Source organism: Gambusia affinis, linkage group LG02 (genome assembly GCF_019740435.1).
Source record: "Gambusia affinis linkage group LG02, SWU_Gaff_1.0, whole genome shotgun sequence".
NCBI classification, from domain to species: domain Eukaryota; kingdom Metazoa; phylum Chordata; class Actinopteri; order Cyprinodontiformes; family Poeciliidae; genus Gambusia; species Gambusia affinis.
The window spans coordinates 12153859-12172422 of NC_057869.1; the positions used below are offsets into that span (position 1 = coordinate 12153859).

General features: G+C 37.8%; 1 protein-coding gene across 2 annotated transcripts; it reads left to right on the forward strand.

The window, feature by feature from the left end:
• Positions 1 to 261: 261 nt before the first annotated feature.
• abcb10 (ATP-binding cassette, sub-family B (MDR/TAP), member 10) lies at positions 262 to 17737 on the forward strand. Of its 2 annotated transcripts, XR_006372534.1 has the most exons (15): positions 294 to 1198; positions 2291 to 2497; positions 3163 to 3365; positions 6380 to 6514; positions 6733 to 6879; positions 8037 to 8172; positions 8248 to 8343; positions 11931 to 12140; positions 13173 to 13252; positions 13356 to 13536; positions 14473 to 14516; positions 14605 to 14658; positions 14760 to 14794; positions 14922 to 14980; positions 15636 to 15683. XR_006372534.1 is itself a non-coding variant. In XM_044136057.1 (14 exons), exons 1-14 carry the CDS (start codon positions 805 to 807, stop codon positions 15827 to 15829), a joined length of 2121 nt encoding a protein of 706 aa, XP_043991992.1. In that variant the 5' UTR covers positions 262 to 804; the 3' UTR covers positions 15830 to 17737. The 2 variants fall into 2 exon arrangements, 1 of the variants encoding a protein (XP_043991992.1); XM_044136057.1 differs by lacking the exon at positions 14605 to 14658 and having other exon boundaries at positions 262 to 1198; positions 15636 to 17737.
• Positions 17738 to 18564: the final 827 nt, after the last annotated feature.

An 18564-nucleotide genomic window follows, 5' to 3' on the forward strand; every position in this document is an offset into this window, starting at 1 on the left:
AAATAAATAAATATGTTTATTCTTCATTTTGTGTAGTTAGTCAAAGTGGGTATTAGTGGCCAAAAATTTTACTCAGATAGCAGTACTTTGTCATAATAATTTTATTCAAGTAAAAATCTACTTGTTTTAAAACTTCACCTTCCCAAAAAAAGTATACCTTCATCCACACTCTGGCTGGCATAACACTCCATCCCAGTTGGTGGCGGTAATGCACACTGAAACAATGCTTGGCAACCACTATTTTAAAAAAGAATAAGAACCGTATTGCGTTAAGCTTATTCGCTCTGTGTTTGTTTAGTTCTGCCTGGGAAAGTTTTCTTACATCATCAACCTCCCCGAGGCGGATGTATCGTGAGTTGCTGTAACCTGCGAGCCAAAGAGGGTCACCTTTAATGTTTATGTGATTCCAGCTCATTCCTGGTGGATTCAGATTGAATTTCGCAGGGCTTTCCCGGATGTTACGGCGGTTTTCGTCGCTGCTGTTTGCGCTCCAGGTGGCCGTCGGCGCAGACGATAGTGACAGGCAGCAGCAGGGTGTTGGGAGCTGGTTAGTGATAAGAGATAAACTGGGTGAAAGGCGGCTGTCAGGGGCTGATAAAGTCTACAATAACGGTCTAAAAGACCCCGCAATGTAGCGACGACAAGCGTCACTGCTGAGGATATGGAGTGCTGAGGGACTCTGCTTCGAGTGGACCGAATCAGAACCACGTCGACGCTGTCAGTTAATCAGTCAGCGGTTCTGAATGTCTCTGTGAGACATCAATATAATCAGATTTGTTAAATTACAGTCTCACCGCTGGGACAATGAGGCTTTTAATTCGCATGAACAGGATGCATTTAAATAAATTAAAGCTGGCCCAGTCCAGGTTGCTGTTCCTGGAGCACCGGGCGACCCTTTCAGCTTCCCACCGGAGGAGGAGGCAGTCCGCCGGGCTGAAGACCTCCGCATGTCCACCACCCAGTCCCGTCCTCTCGGTCCTGTCCTGCAGCGCGTTTACCAGCGGACTCTCTTCCCTCCGTGGACGGACTGTCGCGCACACACCTGTTGCTTTTGCCAGCTCGTCGGCGGCCTCCACAGCTGCTGAGTCCGCGAAGAGCCAGACGGACGCGGAGAGCCAGCGGACTCCGACCACCGTCCCTGTGGATGATGTTAAACGGATTCTGGATCTCGCTCACCCGGAGAGATGGAGACTGGCTGGTAACCTGCCGATAACAGGCTAAAACAATGACTCAGATCATAGATTAATCACTTCATATTTTACCTTTACTAAAGGCAGCATATTAGTTACTATTACAGTGATTTACAGGGCCGGATTCTCAACGACTCAGGCAGCTGGGCTGGAAACTGATTTGGTGTCCTATCCACTAAAGAATTTTCTTTTAAATTAATGTAAAGTACAGTTTTACAATCTGTAGAATTGAGTATGAACTAATCATGGTGGGTTTATTACATCCCTTGGCCAGAAGCTCCATGTTGTTCCCAAAAAATGCTAGAAATTCAGAATTTTCAAATCCTTGAATACTGTTTATATTCATAAACATCCCAAAATATTAATACAACTCATCTGATAAAGGCCTCTGACACTTATATGAAGTACAATGTCTGAAAAAAAAATGCATTCATAAATAAATAAGTAAATAAATTTCCAGGTCTCCTCTTAAAAAAACATTTCTAAAGTCTGGCCCGGGTGACTTGCTCCATTTTTCTATGAAGTAATATCTTACTAAACATTCACCTTAAAATGAATGTAAATGAACAAAAACATATGAAATGAACATATCTAAATCTTTAAAGAGTTTTGTCCTGTCCAAGTTAAATGATGAGTTCACTCAACGTTATTTACATCCAGCTAGAAATGCTGGGTTTTCAAGCAGCTGAAGTTACTAAATTAGCTTTAAATTATGATTATGCTATCATAATTTTCAATTCATTATGGTTTCCTACATAAAGTGTATGTGTCAGCCTGTGTTAGAGGCTAGTGGAAGACCTTTAGCACTGGTCTGCCCTCATCTGCTTGCTGATAAAAATGTTGGTTCTCTTTGTTGTAGTTAATAGGAGGCTGGCATTTTTATTTCAGGAAGCCCTTATTTTCTACAACTTCTACAAAGTTCATCAATTTGTGTAATTTTCAGCAGTTATTTCTGTACATTTTGCATGCTCATTTGCCCAAACGCATAGAAAGTGTAACCTGTGTTCACTGCTTGGCAATCATTCCCTGGAAAAGCACTAGACTCTTTAGTTTTTAATCCAGATTTCTTCCTGCATGTTTTTGGCTTCTTGCTCCTCCAGCCGGCATTGGCTTCCTGACCGTCTCCAGCGCCGTGACCATGTCGGCTCCCTTCTTCCTGGGCCGAGTCATAGACACCATCTACACGTCCGGCGCAGACACGGAGACCATGACAGCCTCTCTGACGTCCCTCTGCCTCATGCTGACCGGGGTTTTCCTGTGCGGCGGCGCGGCGAACGCTGCCAGAGTTTACCTCATGCAAGCGTCAGGTGAGTTGAGCGGCACATGAAGGATTTGCTTGAAGACGTCGTAGATTACTTAGAAAAGGACAAACCTCTTAGGTACACAGCATTGTTTTATGTCGAGCAAGGCTGAAACAGTAGATCGGATAAATTGATTATTGAAATAATTGTTAAGTAATTTAGTTAACTAAAGAACAACGCACTCAGAGCAGTAATTAAAACAAAACTGAAAGAAAAATAAATACATTTTGCATTTAAAAACAAAAAACTTGTCTGTAAATATGTTCAAATCCTCAAGCAGCAGTTTTAGCTTCACTTGGTTCAATTTCTGTAAATAAAATCTCCTTTTAGCACCATTTTCTATTCAATTATTAATCAGTTAATCCAAATAATATCAATGTATCAGCTGAAACTGTACTGATGTAAGTCGAGCAGGAAGAGCTGAGCTTTTCTCTTGTTGATGTTAATGAATCCTCTGCTACAAATAATCAAGCGTTCACTAAAGGAATGCTATTCTATTTCATTTCAGGCAATAAGGTCTAAAAATAATTGTATTATCTGTTTATTTCAATGTTTTAATGTATTTCTAATATTGTATAAAATAAGGCTCAAATTAAAAACCCACAGAATGTGCCAGTTTTTTTAAATCTGTTTAAATAGTCAAAATAATCTTTCCTCTCCTCTCACCCCAGGCCAGCAGATAGTCCGTAATCTCCGAGCCGCGGTTTTTTCCGCTGTCCTCAGGCAAGAAGTGGGTTTTTTTGACAAGAACAGGACCGGTGAGCTCATCAACAGGTTGTCGTCCGACACGTCGGTGGTGGGCCACTCGATCACGGACAACCTGTCAGACGGGCTGAGAGCCGTCGCTCAGGCAGTGGCCGGCGTCAGCATGATGGTAAGTCCTGTCTCAGTCTGGACAAACAGGCCGCAGCCACTTCGGGGCAGGACAGAGAGCAGTTTTAAGAATCTGAAAGAAAGCTGTTAATGCCAGAAAAAGGTTTTTAAAATGTTAAGGCAGAAGACCAATTATCCAAAGTTTATACTTTTTTTGTATTTCCAATTTGGTCTGAACTGATTTTAAAAACCCAAGCACTTACAAATAACCACCAGCTAATTTTTGGCAAAAAGTTCATGTTTTTTAGTGTCTGGAAAATGAACTGTTTTGTACGGAGCCCCTTAGGGAACATGGGGAATTTTTTTTCTTTTGCGTTACCTCGCAAAAACTTTTGCGTTACCTCGCAAAACTGTACTGATCAGTTGTGCGGCATAATTGAATACTGTAAGACTTTCTTACGGTGGCCGCCGTACTTTCTGATTTAATATAAGGTTATGTAAGGTTTTTCCATGAATGTTAATATCTCGTTGTGAAATATATTAAGTTTTATATCTTTCTTTAGGATATAAATGCTCCACAAACCTATGATATAAACAGAAACCTTCCGTAAGTAGGAAAGAAATATAAATACTGTACATCCAAACTATATTTCTGAGTTATTATCGCGGCGTAATAAGTCATCTGACAGTTTTGATTGTGTCGCTGTTGTGTTGGTTGCCTGAATGGTTTAAAGAGCTGCTTTTATGTTCAGTTCCATCTCAACCTTAACAGACATAAACATGCAGTAAATGAATCGATTTTCAATCAGTTTTTTGCACCTAAGACTTCATAATAATAAACACGTTTTATTATTAAAAACACGACAAACTAATTATGGTAAAGAGCCGTATTGGGTTAACTCGGGGAATCTCATCTGTCCGTGTATCAATTAGCTCCAAACCACTTCTTTGTTTTGTCACATTTATCGATTTATTCCATTTTGATTATTATGCTCCAAACTTTGCAAGGACTGACCAACCCGCTCACCGTTTCCTAATACACACAGACCAGCAGGCCAGTAACCTTCCCATTCATACTTGATGACGTCACTCCCACATCGGCACACTCACCACCTAAGTGTCAAAGTCGCGTGCTCCTATCATATCAATAACTTATTTCATTCATATGGCTCTTACAGAGCCTAAGTGAAAACGTGTTTATTATTATTAAGTCTTTGGTGCAAAAAACTGATTGAAAATCGATTTATTTACTGCATGTTTATGTCTGTTAAGGTTGAGATGGAACTGAACATAAAAGCAGCTCTTTAAACCATTTAGCTAACCAACACAACAGCGACACAATCAAAACTGTCAGATGACTTATTACGCCGCGATAATAACTCAGAAATATAGTTTGGATGTACAGTATTTATATTTCTTTCCTACTTATGGAAGGTTTCTGTTTATATAACAGGTTTGTGGTGCATTTATATCCTAAAGAAAGATATAAAACTTCAAATATTTCACAACGAGATATTAACATTCATGGAAAAACCTTACATAACCTTATATTAAATCAGAAAGTACAGCGGCCACCGTAAGAAAGTCTTACAGTATTCAATTATGCCGCACAACTGATCAGTACAGTTTTGCGAGGGAACACAAAAAGTTTTTGCGAGGGAACGAAAAAGTTTTGCGAGGGAACGCAAAAGAAAAAAAAATCCCCATGTCCTCTAGGGGGCTCCGTAGTTTTGAAACCTCCGGATTGTTGAGTCAAATTCAACGGGCACTGTGTCATTACCAACCGAGCCCAGCCCGTCACCTACCAACCCCCACCGAGCCCAGCCCGTTACCTAGCACTACTTGCTGGATTCTAGTTGGTTGTACAGGATGCTCCACTTCTGCTTTTCCCCAATGTATTAGAAGCCTGGCAGGCCGCCAGACCTCAAAATCGACAGAACTGATCAAACTGAAATCTCTTTATGTGAGAATAATTTTGTAATGAAAATGTAATGAACATGTTTTGTGTGGCGCTTAGACGTATCCTAACCTGGCTTGTTCGAGGAGCCGTGGTAGAGTTTCTCAACTTGCCTTGGGGATATTTTGGATGGTATTTTGTGTAAACAACCTACATGTTCAGGTTGTGGTCATTCAGCTAATAGCAGCATAGTTACCAAACTGAGCGTATTAATCGCTCCATATTGGGAAAAGTTTTTATTGTCTTGACATCTTCTTGTCCTTTTCATTGTGTCCTTCCTGTATAAGTGAAGCGAGTTTCAGTCAAGTTACTAAAAATAGACTCTGGCACAGTAAAGTGATTCACAGGAAAGCTAATTATACCTAAAAGGAAATGGATCACTTCTGGTTATTTCCTTTTCCTTCCTGCTCTGCCTGCTTTATATTTCTAAGATTTCTTTAACCCATTCCTTAAAAAACATTTTAAAACTTGTTCTACTTTATTAACTTATTTTCTTTCTCTTTTTCCACCTAAAAGACAGTAAGTCATTAAATACAGGGTTTGCTCTGATGTTTTTGATAATGAGGAAGTGAAAGGATTCCCTGAAACTACTTATCAGTTCCTGCAGTCAGAATGAGGAGATCACTGATTTTTCTATTATTATTAGACTGTGAGCTTTCTACATTCACAACACAGCAGCAGTTCAGTTTATTCATATCCCATCAATTCACAACAGATTTTCATAGTGTGACTCAATTTAACTGGCATTAATAATATGTTGTTGGATTTATTTACACCTGCTACTCTGAAACAAGAGGAGTCGCTGGTCTGGTTTAGTTTCTAGAGAGTTTTCTTTCTTTCAGGAAGTTATGCCTTGTCTGTGAGGACAAATGCATTTTTGATGTCAGTTTATTGCATTTAGCATGCGTGAAAGAAACCTGTTTGGGTTGGGCACTGAAACCGACTCAATACAATACAAATATGAGAAATGAAGAAATATACAATATTTATACAGAATCTATCTTTGTGTTCCTTATGAAAATCTTACAACAGTATGCATTTAATTAGTCTGTTGATGTCTTTATACTGCTGTTTTGGTTTGTTTTTCCACTAATTGCAGTTTTCTTGTTTTCTTCCAGTTCTATGTCTCTCCCAATCTTGCAAGTTTCGTTTTGATGATTGTTCCTCCCATCGCCGTTCTTGCGATCATCTATGGCCGATACCTTCGCTCCATCTCCAAACAAACACAAGATGCGCTTGCACAAGCGACACAGGTAAGGAGGCTGGCAGCAGAAGGTGGTTTCAGGTTATTTTATTTTATTTGTATTAATTTGCTTTTATGCTCAGTGTTACGTCATTCTTCTCTCTTATTTTCAAACCGGTGTTTGCTCAACCCTCAGTTTGTCTCTGTGATTTAAAGCCCGCTCTGCTTGTTGTAACTTAATTAAAACCGGAGATAAAGTTTAATAAGCCTCAATAAAACTGCATGCAGCTGGCAGAGGAGCGGATCAGCAACATCCGGACGGTTCGGGCCTTTGGTAAGGAGCTGTCAGAGGTCGACGAGTACACACAGAAGACTGACTACGTCCTGAGCCTGGCCAGGAGGGAGGCCGTCATCCGAGCCGGGTTCTTTGGCGTGGTAAGTGTGGCAACAGTCGTGAAGCAAATCTGAAGTTATAGCAGGAGGTATTGCACACAGGATTCTGCTGTGTTTTTTCAACACTCTTCCATTACAGGGGTATTGTAAAGTAAAATTAAAATTTTGTACATTTTTGTACTTCCATTTGGGTTTCTACTGCTTCTATAAGCAAACCAAGCACTTAAAATAAAAAAAAACAATGTCCAGCCGCTTTTTGGCAGGTTAATGTTTTTGGTGTCTGGAAAATTAGCCGTTTTTGAAACCTCCTGACTGTTGAGTCATATTCAACGGGCTTTGTGTCGTTGCCTAGCAACCCCAGCTGAGCACAGGCCATTACCAAGCAACCCAATCTGAGTTCCATCACATTTGGTCAGCTGGTTTCACTGCTTTATGCACTGTACAATGGCTCCTGGAAAAAGACAAGTGTTTTGTTAATGACTTTACCATCCATAAAGCAGTTGCATTGGTTGTGCAGGAGGCCCCACTTCTGCTTTTCAAAGATATCCAGCTGTATAACTGCACATCTGTTGCAGCCTTTTTTTTTTTGTCTGAGGGTAAACATTGAGTTAGGGGTTGAGTTAGGGGTGTCTTTTGTAGGGTTAAAGGCTCTAGAAAAGATCAAAATACGCAGAACTGAGTAACTAAAATCTCGTTATCTAAGAATAATGTTTTTAAAAAATGTTTTGTATAGACCATAGATCTATCCTAACCTGTTACAAGGAAGCATAATAAATCACCCTTTTTAAAAAAAACAAAAAAACAATTTACAAGTTAGACAACAACCCATTTTCCAGCTGGATTTTATCTCTAGGTATAGAGATAAAATCTACACTTGGTGCATACCTTCACCCTGATTGTCACGATTGTCAAAGTCCATACTGATGGTGAAGTGATAACATTTTTCACCTCAAAATAGCTTTTGGTAAGCTGGAATGTGGTCTGTGTGAACAGTTCAACAAGTTGAAGTCCATCCAGCTGGACTGGATTTTATCTCTAGGTGTGTATGTGTTCTTTAGTTTGTAAACTTTTAGTAGTCGGTCGTATCTAGGGGAAGTTTTGTCATGGAGACTTTTAGCAAGTTCTCTTTGTGTAATCACTGTCAGTTGCACCAGATGCTGTTGTAATTAAGTAAAACGATGAATGTGTTTTTGCCCCAGACTGGTCTGAGCGGTAACCTCATGATCCTGTCGGTGCTCTACAAAGGAGGCCTCCTGACGGCCAGTCAGCACATGACGGTGGGAGAGCTCTCCTCCTTCCTCATGTACACCTTCTGGGTGGGCATCAGCATCGCAGGTAACTCCAGGACTGCTCTCCGATGCACCGTGTGTGACGCACAGTGTTTGTGACTGATGGGGTGTGTGTGTGCAGGTCTAAGTTCGTTCTATTCAGAGCTGATGAAAGGTTTTGGAGCCGGAGCCAGACTCTGGGAGCTGCTGGACAGGAAGCCTGAGTTTCCTCTAAATGGTTTGTAAACACAGATTTTTCTTCTCATATTTACCTTTCTTATCCGTTTGCAGAGGTGGGCAGAGTAGCCAAGTAACAGTAGCACTGCTTCAGCATATTTTACTCAAGTAAAAGTAAACAGTAGCCATCCAAGAAATTACTCAAGCAACAGTAAAAAAAAAGTATTTGATAAAATGTCTACTCAAGTGCTGAGTAACTGATTAAATTTTTAATCATTTCATATCTAAAATTATATCATCAGACCAAAATTAAGTTTGAATTTCTGTATTTTAAAGAACCAGAATGACAATAATTCATACATTTAACAAAAATAACAAAATCAGGTATAATAATTTTTTTTCCAAATCAGTTTCTTTCAATAAAAAAACTTATGAAACTTTAACAAAAACTCCAGGTGTGTGTCTGTGTCTGGTGAGGTTTTGTTTAAAACGGGTTTGTTTTTAATTTTTTGGGTAGAAAATCCAGAAATTTACTCAACTAATAGTAAAAATATCTCATAGTAAAATTACAGTCATAGTACAGCATAGCAAAAATACTTCTAAAAGTACTTTTAAAAAAAGTTACTTAAGTAAATATATTTGAGAAAATACAACTAGTTACTACCCAACTTTGTCCATTAGTGATTTTTATGTCTGCTTTGGCTCCTAAAATTAGCAAACTGAATGTTAAGAATTAGACTATAGCATGACGTGTCTTGAAAAAGTATCTAAAACCCTTCAACTACACTAAACTACACGCCACATTAAAAAGAAAAGTGTAACTTTTTTATGTTCATCTCAGGTCGAGTAGGTTGACTTCACGACAGACACATTCAGGTTCACTGTATTTATTTTAACAAGTGGTTAACATCAGTCCAGCAGCTTCTGCCCCTATACATGCAATAAAATACAATAAATAACCTTAAACAAACTACAGAGCAAATTGTTTTATGAAACTACTAATGAACAGTTAGCAGCAGTTAACAGTTGTAAGATTAAACATAGCTAAAAAGCACAACATTTATTATAACCACACTTAAAAACATTTATAAAACACAGGAAAGTTACACATGAAACCCTGTATATAAGTACATTTGTCTAGAATATATGTTAAAATATAATACTTGTAAAGAAAACACAGAGCTGATCCCAATAAATATCACAGTGATGAGCAGCAACAGAAAAAGGGGGAGGAGCCGTCAGTTACCGGGTTGCTACGGTAACCACCAACTGCCAAGAGCAGCAGAACTTAAAGCACCAATAAATGTCTGAAGAAACAACTTGTTGACTAAACTAAATGAATTGGAAGAATAAATAAACCAATTTTAACAAACTTCCCAGCTATAGTATTATTAAAATAAAACTGTTTTATGAAGCTTTAATGTGTTAGACCAGTTGACTGAAAACTTTACAAACCAAAGGGCTGTTTATGCCCTCGGTCCAGCTAAATAAAACTTGTTTAATGCAGCAAATGTCACTTAACCAGGGCCGGATTTAGGAGGATGGGGGCCCCTGGGCTGGAGTCAGGATGGGGGCCCCTGGGCTAGAGTCAATATATATATATCTATATATATATCTATATATATAGATATATATAGATATATACATATATATAGATATATATATCTATATATATATATATAGATATATATATATATTTGTATGTGTTTGTTTTGTTTTAGAGGATGAACAGAAAATGACCGAACAGTAAGTTTTGACAACTTACAACTTTAATAAGCCAGTTGTCACAAACTACAAACAACTCTGAACTCTTTTCTAGAAAGACTAAACCACATGTTGGGGTTGAAACTAGAATATGATGCTTGCATCACAAAATAAAATCACTGAATAGTTATTGTTGCCTGGACTTCAACACAAACTATAAAACAGATTGAGTGCAAGAAATGCAATGCTCAAATCTACTTTTACAAAGCAAAGCGAGTAAAACAATATTTATACAAATATCCCCAGCATTTACAAGTCCATATAAGTACAAGTGGAATATATCAAAACTCAAACTTTTTCTTTGGTTTTAAAGTTCTTGGTAAATAGTGGAGGAAATAAATGTCAAAAAAGTGCTTCTCTGCCAGTCAGACAGAACATGGATATAAACAATATCTTCTGGAAAAAAGAGATCAGGCATACTGTAGTTTTCAGAAAATATCCTGACCCAGGTAAGTCCAAAGTACTGCCCTCTGAAGGATTTTTTAAAGTTTAGGCATTTACTGAAACCAGTTTCAAAGTTTGACTGAGTATTAGCATTTCTGAAAATGCGGCATGCAAAACAAAATGCAGCTCCGTGGATGGAGTAGAGCAGCCACGGTCTTTCGATGTACTCACCATTTAACATCTTGCGTTTAAAGTGAGATTTGGAGAAGTGACGCTTTTGATGCTTGTACACCCGTTCTGATGCTTGAAAGCCAACATTCATATTTTGACAGCTCTCCGGTCCTCGCTCAGCCCAGTAAGCTCGCACGGACTCGTCAATTTCCCCCCAATGCGCCGGATCGGTACTGTACGGATCCACAGTCGTCTTTCCATCTGCGGAAGAAGATCCCGCTTCCACCAACTCTGACTCCACAGACGCCAGTCCAGCCACCGACTCAGTCACGGTTAAAGGTTCTGGCGGGATCTTAGTGCCGGTGTTAGCATAGCTAAGGGTTTGAGGAGCGGGGGATAATGATGTTTCTGCTCCATCTCCGCTAACAGGTTTAAAAAAGCCTGTCAATTTAGGCATTTTGTTTGTCGCCTCTTTGGCGCGATGCTCTTTTTCTTTTCTCTTCCTTCTTTTCTGCGCTCCGCTGTCATATTTCCTGTTATCCGCCATTGTAAAATAATATTCCCTTGACGCTCCTCCTCCCCAATGCGTAAGATGCGCCCAATAACAAGCAAGCATTCAAGATGGACGTTTGCCAGAACAAATTGGAACATTTTTCATCGGTGCTGTCAAAATCATGGTAGTCATTGATTAAATTCTGACACTATCCATTCACAAAAATATAAAACATCCTTCGGGGCCCCCGAAATGCCGGGGCCCCGGGCTGCAGCCCCGGTAAGCCCCTGCTAAAATCCGGCCCAGCACTTAACTGTTTGTTATGTAGGTATTTATTTACAACTTTAAAAGAATAAATACCTACTATAGGTTATCCGTGGTCCTTTTTAAATAACCACCATTTTTATTTTTGTTTTTAGGTTTTAATACAAAGAAAAGAAAAAGAGGATTTATACATTTTCTTCAATGGGACATTGATGTTTATGGAAATGAATTTAAACAATAAAAAATCAAGGTCCAAAACATTAATTTTCCTTTCTTTTCTAACTTCTACTTCACCTGACTTTGTGTCTGTCCGTACATAGCAAAACAAACTCAGTGAAAGTTATTGAAGCTAGTTTTGTAATGTGAAAAAATTTGAAAGAGTTCGAAAAGTATGAATACTTCTTGAAGGTATAAAGTAATCTAGGATTATACCATGCTGTTTGTTTTTTTTAGTTGGACTTAAACACAAACCATTGAGCTTTTTGGCTTAAAACACTGTCTTTTCCATTACTTTTCTTTTCTTTTACCAATATTTCAGATTATCTGTTTTTATTTACTCCACTCATTTACAGAGGGACGGATCCTTTCTCTAGATCAGCTGAAAGGCCAGCTGGATTTCTCCAATGTCTCCTTTTCCTACCCGACAAGGAAGGACACTCCTATTTTTCAGAATCTGAACCTCCTGGTCCCGGCGGGAACCATCATGGCCGTGGTGGGGCCCAGTGGCTCGGGGAAGTCCTCCCTGGTGTCTCTGCTTCTCAGGCTGTATGACCCAGATGCTGGTAAGAGTAAATAAAAATGTCCATCTATTGTCTTTTCTTGGTTGGCGACAAAGTAGCATGACTTAAAAATAGTTTAGAGAGCTCAGTTAATCTAGCAGTTATGCTTCTGGACTTTGGTGAAAATGTATACTTACGAAGAACATGCTAGAAAGACTCCAGGCTGATTTTAAACCAATTACCTTAATGCCACTAGGCAAAAATACGAACTACAGCTTTACTGTTCAGCTTAGGGCTGTGCGACCTGACTTAAAAATAAAAGCTGATATATCTCATACCAGATCATATTTTCTTTTTATTTAAATGTTTGTTTCGCTTTCTCTTTTTAAAAAGAAATACAAATGACTTGTAAAAACGGTTAATATTTCAATCATCCCTTTGTTGAGCTGTACGAGAATTCTTGTTAAATTACAAGACTACGGTGATAATATTGGCACAGTAAAGATGTAATTTTACCAGAAAGAAACATCTTAAAATTACGAGAAAAACGTAATCTGACATAATCTGCTCAGTCCGTATGACTCTTTCTTCAGAATAGACTCAGCTGGTCGCCTGGACGTTTCAAATCCTGCTACTGATAATGATGCTGATGTTTTAAAAGATTAAAATTTATTTCTATTCTCAAGTTATACTTTGGTAAAGTTATACTTTGGTAAAACGTAATCCAAAGTATAACTTCACATTTTCATTTTAGAGTTCTCATAAAATGACTACTTCATTCTCCTAAATTTACGACCGTCCATTATGACTTTATTCTCGTAATTAAAGAAACATAGCCTTAGCACGGCCATAATACTCCATCATAGAGTTGACCTGAATTCAAAGTCCAAATGAATAAAAGCTGTAAAAAACGCTTGTCAAACAAGATGGTAGACATTGAACCTACAATCAACTCCATATTTTCCAAAAATCAAATGATCACAAGCCAAAAATTTGTTTAATTGATAAAATCGATTTAGCAGCACTAGCGCAGCCTGTGAATGAATGTGCTGCTGCCAAGTTAATTGACATTTCAGCATCTTTTCTCTTCTCCAGGTACCATTACCATAGACGGTCATGACATCAGGGATCTGAATCCCTACTGGCTCAGGAATCGCATTGGGACTGTCAGCCAGGTAATTAAAGACCGGCTGAAACCCAACACCAGACCGGAAAGCAGCTTAAAGGATTCAGGGTTTAAAGAAGAATACAGTAGTCACTGTGTTTTGTCTCTTCCAGGAACCAGTTTTGTTTTCCTGCTCCATCAGAGATAACATTGCATACGGCGCCGTCGACCCGGACGCTGTGACCGTTCAGGACATCCACAGCGCCGCCAGAGCGGCCAACGCCTATGACTTCATCCAGAGCTTTCCCAAAGGCTTTGATACTGTGGTGGGGGAGAAAGGAGTGCTGCTGTCAGGTGAGGAACTGGAGCAACAATAGGATGGATTAAGAGCCACACTTTAAAGGGGACGTATTAGGAAAAATTCACATTTTGCACATTTTTGTGCGTCCAGTTGGGTCTCAACTGCTTCTAAAAACAGACCAAGCACTTAAAAAAACCATCCAGCCATTTTTGGCAATTAGCTTTTTGGTGTCTGGAAAATGAGCCATTTCAAAACCTCCAGATTGTTAAAGGGGAAGTATTATGTATCTTCCAGCTAAATAGTGCCATTTTATAGCACAATGAAGTAACAATGTTATCTTAAGTTGTTATAAAAATGCTATATATATATTAAATATGACTTAAAAGAAATTTACATTTGTAATTAACGCCTTGAAATTGGCCCGCTGTCTCTTTAAAAACTCTTGATTTTTTGAAACTCCGCTTTCAGGAAGTGATCTCAAAATGGCTTCTCAGTTAACCCTTTAACATTTTGCTAGCATTGCACTGAGAAGTGGCTCATATAATGGGCTCAGCTGAATAGTTGCTACTGCAGATTAAAGTATTTAACCTCCATGCATTAATGAATCAAGGCAACACTCCAGGTATGCTTTTGATCAATAGATAAATCAAATTGTATTTGGCATTTCAAAGTTCTTTACATCATAAAAATAATGGAATAACATTTTAACATGATGTAAAGCTCAAAAAAGTCACTTTCACATAATACCGCCCCTTTAAGCCACATTCCACAGCACTGCATCGTTACCTAGCAACCCCAGCCTAGCCCAGGGCTGTTACCTAGCAACCCCAGCGGAGCTCCTGCATGTGTGTTCATCTGGTTTTACCTCTGTATGCGCTGAAAATTGCTTTTGGAGAAGACAAGCATAAATGAGTCTGGGGATATTTTTCTAGTGGAAATAAAATCATCATGCAGCTTTTACTCACAATTGATCTGTGTCTGGATGTCAGGTGGTCAGAAGCAGAGGATAGCCATCGCCAGAGCTCTGCTCAAGGTAACCACAGCCACATGTTTTCTGTTGTTTTCAATGCATAAGAGGAAAGCATGGCTATATTTACCTTTTTGTTTCTGTACATAATAAGGAATAGAGGTGTAAGGAGGTTTAAAGTAGGGTTACATCAAGAAACTGTGCAAAGGTATCTAATTGATCACTGTAAATGGGCATAAATTACAAATTGGTAGAGAAATTATTCCTAAAAAACATTAATTTGTCATTTTAATGTTTCTTTTTTTTCAGAACCCAAAGATCCTGCTGTTAGATGAGGCCACCAGGTGAGACTGACTGACTGAGTTTGTTTTCAGTATTTTGACTGCGGTGGCTTTTACCTGACACCTTCTGGTTAGAAACACTTCCTCTTTCATTCTGTTCGCGAAAACCTTTGATTTTTCTTTACTTCAGTGCACTGGATGCTGAGAACGAGTTCCTTGTTCAGGAGGCTTTGGAGCGGCTCATGGAAGGTAGACCATTCATTTAGTCGTTACAGCTTTTAACAAGCAAACAACCTGCACTTCTTTGATCATTACTCTTGTTAATCACACTTAGGACTGAAACAATTAATCCTGTTGAATTGTCTACTGAAATAATCAACTAATTTAGTAACTGCTTTTGTCATTAACTGGATATTCAGACTCTAAAACTTGCAATTTACTGAAAGAACAACATACTCGGAGCAGTAATTAAACCAAATTTGATTAATCGAATAATCAACAATTAATTGATTAATATGATGATTAGTAAGGTATTAGTCGTTAACTGACTTCTAAATTTGCCATATCCTTAAATGGCAAATCTTAGAGATTAATGTAAAGAATAAACAATTATCAAAATATTGTAATACTTTTAGAGTAATTGGTTGTCAGAATAACTGATTAATCATCACAATAAGTGACTAATTGTCAGAATATACAAATATTTTTAGAGTAATTGATTAATCGTCAGAATAACCGATTAATTGTCAGAATAATCATCAGAATATGCTAATAATGTTAGCGTAACTGATTTTCAGAATAATCAATTAATCGAGAGAATAATTGATTATTCGTTAGACTAATTGATTAATCAACAACTAAAACAATCGTTAGTGGCAGCACTAATGCCTCTCTTGATGAACAGGGAGGACGGTGATGATCATCGCTCACCGCCTGTCCACCATCAAGAACGCCGACTCCGTCGCCGTCCTGGACCAGCAGCGGGTGGCGGAGTGCGGCCAGCCCACGGAGCTGCTGGGAAACAGGCAGGGACTGTTCAGGAAGCTGATGGAGAAGCAGGCGTTTCTCCAGGAAGAACAGCAGCGAGCGCTTCTCTGAGGACAGGAAGAGCAGGAGGGAGAATGAAATATGAGGCGAACTGCAGTTTGAGAACAGATTTCCTGAGACTGGATCACATTTGGACTGAAGCCGGGATTCATTTATTCCTGAACACCGATTTAATCTGAGTAAGATCTGGGGACAAACCTTTTACTCTCTGGATGTTTGATTCCTAAATCAAGCCCTTCCACTTGCTATGAAACACTTTGTGTAATCACTTTATACAAGTCAGCCAAAAACACTGCTAAATGTATATTTATGTACTGGTGTCTGTATAACAAATTATTTTGAAACTTGAAGCTTTTTACTGCTCTTTTTAGGGCCTAAATAAATATAAGCAGCTATTTGTGGTTTTTACACTGTACTGAAGACGTTATTGACCAACATGTGCTCATTTGTTTGGAAAGGTTTGGTCTATAAATTGTTTTCTATGTAAAATTGTCTTCCTTCAACATCTGCATTTACAGTTATTTACATTTATTTTGAAGTGGCTCTATAAAGCTGCTCAACTTGACCGTTTCTACGAAAGCGGGTCGAGTCTCCAAACCGTCGTCAGAATCAGACGTCGTAAAGCTGCAGTATGTGACTTTTACAAAAAATATATTTCTTAACATATTTGTGAAACTGTCGCTATTTCAACAGTTTAATATGAGACAGATAATTTGTGTAAAAAATTTAGCTCTCTGGTTTCTCCCAGTGATAACTAGAAACAACCAATCAGAGCCAGGAGGCGGGTCTTAGCGCTGTCAATCACCCTCTTTGTGGCGCTAGTATAGCCTGTGGTGAATGTTCAGGCTAGCATGACCTCTGATGACAGCAGATAAACAGCTTTCCTACAACAGTGAGTTGTTTATTTTCCATTAGCACATTTAGCAGTGATTACATGAGGATGATTGACAGCACTAAAACCTGTCTTCTCTGATTGGTTGTTTTTGGTGAGGAGCTTTTTAATAAAAGTTAGATACTGTAGCTTAAAGGTTTTCTGTTGCAAATTGGAGAATAGATGTATAACAACTGTATGTCTCTCAGAGATGTAAATATCTCATCATGAAAGCCTTTAATTCTTTATAAACATGTCAAAAACCAGTGAACTGTTCATTGCAAACTAAATATTACAGCTGATAAAGAAATCCAGACTAAGAAGGAATAAATCTCTACATGAAACATTTAAAAAGTCTGGATTAAATCCCCTCTTTTTTGTAATATCTGACTTTTAAATGAAAACCTAATTGGAAGCACCAAACAACATTATTATTGCTTTTTTTCCCTCCCCAAATGCCATAAGATTGTTCCCCCTGTGAAGAACTATAAAAATAAAACCTCTAGTATATATATTTATAGTTGATTTACAAAACAGGGCAAAAATAATTGTGCATCTTTGATACAAGTTCTGCCATCACAGAACCGCTCTGATCATTTGTTACCTTTTAATATTAAAGTTTTTTTTTTGTTTTTTTTTTTAGTTCATAAGGGAGCTTGACGTGAAAACTGAGAACAAATCCAATGTTGAACTTTCACTAAATCTTAATTTTGTGTTTGTTAGTTTGTGGTTTTGTAAATGTGTAGCCATTAAATATTTATTGATTTAAGTTTGTAGATTGTATGGCTGCAGAAAATTAGTCCAGTTTTTGTTTTTTGTTTTTTATTCATCATTTTTGTAGTTTGTTTTACCCTGTTTCAATTTGAAAGTATTTTGGTTTAGCCTCTATTCAGATTGCAGTTTTCCATCATTGTGTTTATTAATCCTTTCGCTTTATGTTTTTAGTTTCCTGTTTGAAGTAAAATTTCCAACAAGGAAATAAAATTGAGTTTATCTGATTCACTTCAGGTTAGAATAAATTATCAAATTGATTTGTTTGTCAATGTAGGATCAATGTCTGTCACAGGAAGTACAAATGTGTTCTCTTTTTTAAAATTTAAAGGTTTTAATATGAAGCTGCATAAATATAACCTAAATTTTATCCATATTTTATAAAGTATTATTTCTGAAAATAAAGTGGAATATTAATTTTTAGGTTTTTGCTTTGCGTGTTTTATATTTATTTTTTTAGGCCCAGGATATTAAAAATAGTTACCTACCTTCTGCACTAATAGTTTTTACGGACCAAAAACAGAAAACCAGAAGTTTGCGGACTTTCTCGGACTGCCACCAGGTGGCGCCATTTTCAGCCCGGAGCTCCTGTCTGAAAATAAAATTTACAGAGATGAGATGCATAACGTGAACTCAGCTCTGAACAGACTTTGTTGACAGATCTGTAATATTTTCTACAAATGTATTTTGTTGTTTTTGGACCTGAACCAAAGTTTTTTGACGATCCAACATGTTTTTGCAAAATCTAGTGATTGTAATGATTCTATGTTTTTTGTTTATTTTCTTTTATTTCTATATTATTATTATTATTATTATTATTATTATTATTATTATTATTATTATTATTATTATTATTATTACAGTAATAATCTGTTACAAAGTAATTGTGAAGAAGAAGGACATAGTTTTTATAGTTTTCTACATATAAACATCAGATAATGAGAACGACTATCAGTAACAAGTGGAAGGAATAAGTTAGTTTTCTGTTTACAACAAATCAAGTTGTTATGGCTCTCAGTAAACAAAGTGTCAGATGAAACTAAAATTTAACTTTCTGATTGAAAACCTCCCGGTTTTTCCACCAAACATTAATATTTCTGAACTCTTCCTGAGTTAAAACATTAGTATTGTTGTTTCTAAATGA

Bases quoted from the DNA above. Each gene is read 5' to 3' on its own strand.
- abcb10 (XM_044136057.1), top strand. From the start codon at position 805: ATGAGGCTTTTAATTCGCATGAACAGGATGCATTTAAATAAATTAAAG. The intron at 3,366-6,379 runs GTAAGTCCTGTC...GTTTTCTTCCAG, and splicing joins TGGCCGGCGTCAGCATGATG to TTCTATGTCTCTCCCAATCT. The intron at 6,515-6,732 runs GTAAGGAGGCTG...AACTGCATGCAG, and splicing joins CGCTTGCACAAGCGACACAG to CTGGCAGAGGAGCGGATCAG.